The sequence below is a fragment of the Nyctereutes procyonoides genome, unplaced genomic scaffold (assembly GCF_905146905.1).
Source record: "Nyctereutes procyonoides isolate TBG_1078 unplaced genomic scaffold, NYPRO_anot_genome, whole genome shotgun sequence".
Classification (NCBI taxonomy): Eukaryota; Metazoa; Chordata; class Mammalia; order Carnivora; family Canidae; genus Nyctereutes; species Nyctereutes procyonoides.
Genome location: NW_026575145.1, coordinates 19,478,931 through 19,485,576, shown reverse-complemented (window position 1 = coordinate 19,485,576; position 6,646 = coordinate 19,478,931). Strand labels below are relative to the sequence as shown.

Below are 6,646 nucleotides of genomic sequence, written 5' to 3'. Positions count from 1 at the left end.
ACCAGTATTTCTTTTCTCTCTCCAGGCAAGACCTAATACCGGGGTGACATTTTAATAAACTTAGAAAGAGAATTATATATATATTTTTTGCCTTTTATACCCCAAATTGCCATCAGAGTTTAACTCAAAAAGCAATTTTTTTCAAGTAAGACGTCTTCCAATGTGACATTCACAAAATAAAAATAAGGGAAGGAGCACTGTAATGTCGATTTAAGTTTTGGTTGACTTTCCCTTCATTACTATATCATTATAATTACATTTGTGATCAACTGTGCTATTACAGGGCTTATTTTAATAAAAATATTTTAATGAAAATATAACAGCATAGGTTAATTTTTGAAGACTGAGTGAATTATTTAGTTGCTGTTTCTACCAATAGATAGAATATAGCTTAGGAACAAAAAGAAATCTTGAATATTACTTAAGTGTTTTGTCGTTAGTGACATCAGTGCAGTAAGTTGAAATTATTTCATTTATATGATAAAATAGAGCAAGTGACTTAAAATATTGGTATTATTGGGAATTAGATTCTTCACTGTGAAAAAAGGGAAATATGATAGGAAATGGAAGAAGGAAAAGAAAACTTTTAGGTTTTTATTTTAATTACAGACAGAATGAACTCAAAATTTTATATATATGCATAATACCTCTATGTACATGTGCATATAAATAATTCTAAACATATAAGAATGTAATTTTATAATTATTTGATAAAGTACTCAAATACTGGGAATGAATTAACAAAGGAAAGATGTTAAAAAGGACTCTCATTGACCAATTTTAGAAGATACTTAGCGTCAAAATAAACAATAATAGAAAAAATTATAATATTTTTTTCATGGTCTATGATCTTTAGTTAAGTATAAAGACTTCCAATCACATTGCCTAGGGACCATTTTACCCACTGCTCTGTTTGGCCACCAGTCTCTTGTCTCTCTCCTCAGCAATGGTGAGGCGGATACCCTTTCCACGGGGGAGGGAAATCCATGGTTTGTTGCCTTTGCCAATAACAAAAATGTTGGAGAGTCTGGTGGCAAAGCTATTGCCATTGGCATCTTTCACGTGAACTACATCAAAAGAACCAGGGTGTCTCTCTCTGTTGGTGATCACACCAATTCTTCCCAGGTTAGCACCTCCCGTCACCATACACAGATTACCCGTATCAAACTTGATGAAATCAGTAATCTTTCCTGTCTCTAAATCAATCTGTATGGTATCATTCACCTTGATGAGGGGATCTGGATAGCGGATGGTGCGAGCATCATGAGTCACCAGATGAGGGATTCCTTTTGTTCCCACGAAGATCTTTCTCACTTTGCACAACTTATACTTGGCCTCCTCAGGTGTAATCCGATGAACAGCAAATCGACCCTTGGTGTCATAGATCAGACGGAAATTCTCCCCTGTCTTGTCAATGCTGATGACATCCATGAAACCAGCAGGGTAGGTTATATCAGTTCGGACCTTGCCATCAATCTTAATAAAACGCTGCATACAGATCTTCTTTACTTCATCTCCTGTTAGAGCATACTTAAGTCTGTTCCTTAGGAAAATGATGAGAGGGAGACATTCTCTCAGCTTATGGGGGCCAGTAGTTGGGCGTGGGGCAAACACACCAGTCAGTTTATCCAGCATCCAATGCTTTGGAGCTGCTACACGCTTCAGATGCTTCTTGGGACCACGAGCCATGGCTATGCTAGGCATGAAAAGAGCAAAAATATTGTAACATTTAATTAAAAATAAATCCACAAATTTAGACTGATAATTTTTTAAAAATAAAAGGGGGGATATAGAAATAAATAGCTTATTTGCAAAAAAATAAAGCCAACTACACTATTAAATATAGAAGAAATTATAGAGACAGCACATAAACATTTCGTGACCACCACAGCAATTAATAGACTCAGAAAAAAAGTCATTAATACAGGTAAAAACCCTGGGTAAGACATCTTTAAAAAACAGGATACTCATGCAGGGTCAATAATCATTTTAAAAAGTGTTTATTAATTACAAAAGGAAAAAGTACCTTTTCAGTGGTTAAATCTGGTGAAGATCATTTTAATCAAGTGGGTAAACTTAATACCACTAACCATACAAATTGACGTCATGTACTATACAATAGGATGTATTAATCAGTTAGGTAGTGCTCTCACCTATTTCTTAACGTGAATCATGAAGAAATAAATGAAGAAACAACTAGAAAACCCAAATTAAGAGACATTCTGTCTATCTAGAATAGACTGTCTAAAAATATCCATATTATAAACTTTTTTAAAAAAGAAAAAGTCTGTAAGAAGTCTATAGCTTAAAGGGAGCTGGAGAATAAGACAACTACATGAAATTCACAATCCTCATTTGCATTCTGGATCTTAAAAGTTTATAGAACACATTATTGGGATAATTGATAGTAGGTAGAATTTAATATAGACTATATTAGATAATAGTATTGTATCAATGTTAAACGTCCTTTCTATGACAATTTTATTATGGTTATGTAAGAGAATGTCCCTGTTCTTAGATGATTAATGATTCATGCTGAATTAATTAGAGATGAAGTGTCACAATATTTGCAACTAATCCTAAAATGGTTTATTAAAGAATATGAGTAGAAAGAGAGACTGAGAGAGATTGAGAGAAAGAGGACAGATGGGAGTGAGAGAGATAAAGGGAGGAAATGAGTAAAATACTAACAATTAACACATATAGGGTGAGGGCATATGTTTTTCAAACATGAAAAATTTCCTGCAATTTTTTGATAAATGTAAAGTCTTTTGGTATAAAATTTGTAAAAGCATTAAAAATCAGTGACTTTTATTCTCTCCTATATTTCCCATAAAAGAATAAAAAAGACTATCAATTTTGGCATATATTTCATTATATTTTGTATTACTAAGAGTAAAATGTCTAATAATTTACTGATGAAATAGTTATTTATGTATACAATTCAAATACTTATAGAAATTTAGAGTTGCAAGGATTTTTGAGAGTCAGAGAAAATTATAGAATCATAAATTTCCACATATGTTAGCTTATTGATCATCTTTTTGTTTTCTCGTATCTTAAATTTCTCTCCATTTGTTTTTCTTTTTCTAATCAACATTGAACATGCTCTATTTGACTTAAGATAAAAGAAACCCCTTTTCTCAACCCAAAGCCTGCCTCTGGATACCACTTATCCTGCTCTCTTCCTTCACAGATAGACCTATTCACTCTTTTCACACAGCACTCAACACTACTGAAATGGCTTTTGTCAAGGACACCAATAACTTGAATGTTGCTTGATCAAATGGGTACTTTGCAGCCTTACTTTCTTGTTTACCCTCTAGAGATCATTTGACAAGGTTAACTTCCTCCTTCAGGAGGGGAAAACGTGATGAAAAACTTGCCTCTGGCTTCCACATTTCCCTCATTATTTTGGGTCTTCTATTGTCAATCTCCTTTGCAGATTCTATAGCTGCCCTGGTTCCTTAAAAGTTTGTGATTGACAGATGTCTGTCCTAATTCATCTGATCTTTTCAATAACCATCTATATACTGGTCTACAAAATCTAAGCAGAGCAAATGTCTTTCCTAATTCAAAACTTTTTTAAAGTGGTCTCCATCCGCAGCATGGAGCCTAATACAGGACTTGACCTCACCACTGTGAGATTGAGACCTGAGTTGACATCAAGAGTCAAATGTTTGACCAAATGAGTCACCCAGATGCCCTCTAGTTCAAAACTTTTATATCCAGTTTACTATAAATTATCTTCTTTTGAATACCTTGTAGGTATCTGAAATTGAACATTCCATATTTTATAATTACACTAATCTACTGCATGCTAATGGAAATTTTTTTATTCAAAAATATTTATAAAGTGCCTGCCACATACCAGTTTGTTCCCTAGGAGCTTGAAATACATTAGGCAACAAGAGAGATAGATTCTTGACCTGGTAGAGCTTACATTTAATTGTCCAGGCCAGAAATCTGAATGGCATCTTTAATGTATTCTTGTTTTCCACTGCCCCATCAAATCAGATATGGCTTGGATTTACTTTCAGTGTGTTAATTTCGCTCTGTGCTATTCTCTTTTGACTATAATATTACATAATCACTAAATCAGTTTTAAACTCATGCCAATAAGTTTAAGCCCATGTTAATTGATCAATTACATGCTTCTGAAAACCAGCTTCTGAAAACCAGCCAATTAGTAGCAGCCAGTTACCAATGCCACAGTCCCCACACCAACCTCCTGAAAGTCTGCCAAGTACTGTATATTTTATTTTATTTCATTTTGCTTCTCAAAGCCTTTATAAGATCAGCAGTTTGTTTTGTTCAGAGGTACTATGTCTTACATGTGCAGCTCTCCTTTGATTACCCCGAAAAAAATTCAGTTTTCCCCTGATATTGAATGTTGACAACTTTTCTCATTTCACTGTCATTATCATTACTGTAAACCATATCTTAACCATATCCACCTGACTTATTGAAACAGCTCTTTCATTGGTCCACCTAGCACTCTCTTTTTCTCTTTAGTTCATTCTTCAAACCTCAATTCATTCTGTGAGGCCAGTATTACCTTGATGCCCAAACCAGGAAGACACATCACAAGAAAATAAAATTGCATATTAATATGCCTTATGAACATAGATAAGAAAATTCTCAACAAAATATTAGCACACTGAATCCAACAACTAATAGAAAAATGATTATACATCATGACGAAGTGGTATATATATTGGAATGGTGGACTGGTTTAGCATATGAAAATCAGTATAATCCATATTAATAGAGTAAAGGACAAAAGACATAGTCATATCAGTTGATGCAGAAAAAGTACTTGACAAAATTCAACATCCTTTCATGATAAAAACATTTGACAAGCTATAAATAGGGAACTACCTCAATTTTATAAAGGCACCCATGGAAAACCTACAGACAACATTATGCTTAATGTCAAAGAGTAAATACTTTTCCTTTAAGGTCAGGAAGAAGAATATCCATTATTACTGCTACTTCTATTTAGTATTGGATTGGACGTTCTGGCCAGAGGAATTAGTCGAGAAGAAACAAACAGCATCAAGATTGGTAAGAAGTAAAACTATGTCTAGTTTTACTTCATAAATGACATTTACATATGTAAAATCCAGGGTAATCCACAAAAAAATAGGCAACCTTTTAGAACTAATAAATGAATTCAGCAAGTTTCTAGGATATAAGATCAGTATAGAAAAATCGTATTTCTGCATACTACCGATGAGCAATTTGGAAATGATACCAATAAAAACAATTCCATGTATAATAGCACCCAAAAGAATAAAAATCCGTAAGGATATAGTTAACAAAAGGAGTGCAAAACTTGTACACCCAAAACTATAAAACATCATTGAAAGAAAATATGGATTAAATGGGAAAAATATTTCATGTCCATAGACTAGAAGATTCAATATTATTGAGAGCATTATACTCCAGATCTACAGATTTATCGTAATCCTTATAAAAATCCCAGTATCTTTTTTTCTTACTCAGAATTGACATGTTGATGATAATAGACAAAACCATCTTGATAAAACCATCCTGATTTTAAAACTTACCAAAAAGTTGCAGTAATCAAAACATATTGTGGTATTAGCATAAGGATAGATATAGAAAGCAGTGGAATAAAATTGAGATTCCCAAAGTAAACCCATACCATATGCCAAAATCTTTTAATGGGGAAAAATGGTCTCTTCAATAAATGGTGCTGGAACAAATGAATATCAACATGTCAAAGAATGTTGTTAGATCCTGATCTCACTCCATGTACAAAAATAAATTCGATATGGATAAGCAACCTATATATAAGAGCTAAAATTATAAAATTCTTTGGCTAAAACATAAAGGAATATCTTTGTAACCTTGGATTGTGATTTCTATATATGACAAATAAATGACAAAAGAAAATATAAATTGGACTTCATCAAAATTAAAGTTTTGTTCTTCAAAGGGCACCATTAGGAAAGTAAAAACACAGACTTGTATCCAGAATATATGTAGACTTCTTATCTCAACAATAAAAAGACAAATAATACAATTTAAAATTGGGCAAAGACTTAAAATTTCTTAAAGAAAATATAGAAATGATCAACAAGCACATGAAAGATGCTAATGTCAGGGCACCTGAGTAGCTCAGTGGTTGATCTTCTGCCTTTGGCTCAGGTCGTGATCCCAGGATCCTGGGATGGAATCCTGTATCAGGCTCCCTGCAGGGAGTCTGCTTCTCCCTCTGCCTGTGTCTCTGCCTCTCTCTGTGTGTCCCTTATGAATAAGTAAATCTTAAAAAAATAAAAATAAAACAATCACAGCAATAAAAAAGAAAGGTGCTAATATCATTAGTCATCGGGGAAATGCCAGTCAAAACTGCAGTGAGATACCACTTCATATCCTTAAGATGGTTTAAAAAAATTTAAAGACTTAACAGGGCTGGCAAGGCTGTGGGGAAAATTGTAACCCTCATAAATTGTTGGTGGGAATGTAAAAATGGTGCAACCACTTTGTAACAATTTCTCAGATTGTTAAATCTAGAGTTTCCATAGAAGTCAGCAAACCCACTCTTAGGTATATACCCAAGGAGAATGAAAACATGTCCATATAAAATTTTGTGCATGAATGTTCAAAACAGCATTGT

At 33.5% G+C, this 6,646-nt stretch overlaps 1 protein-coding gene across 1 annotated transcript; it reads right to left on the bottom strand.

The window, feature by feature from the left end:
* Positions 1-897: 897 nt before the first annotated feature.
* Positions 898-1,689, bottom strand: LOC129499529 (40S ribosomal protein S4, X isoform-like). Its single transcript, XM_055309299.1, has one exon. It carries the CDS (start codon positions 1,687-1,689, stop codon positions 898-900), a length of 792 nt encoding a protein of 263 aa, XP_055165274.1.
* Positions 1,690-6,646: the final 4,957 nt, after the last annotated feature.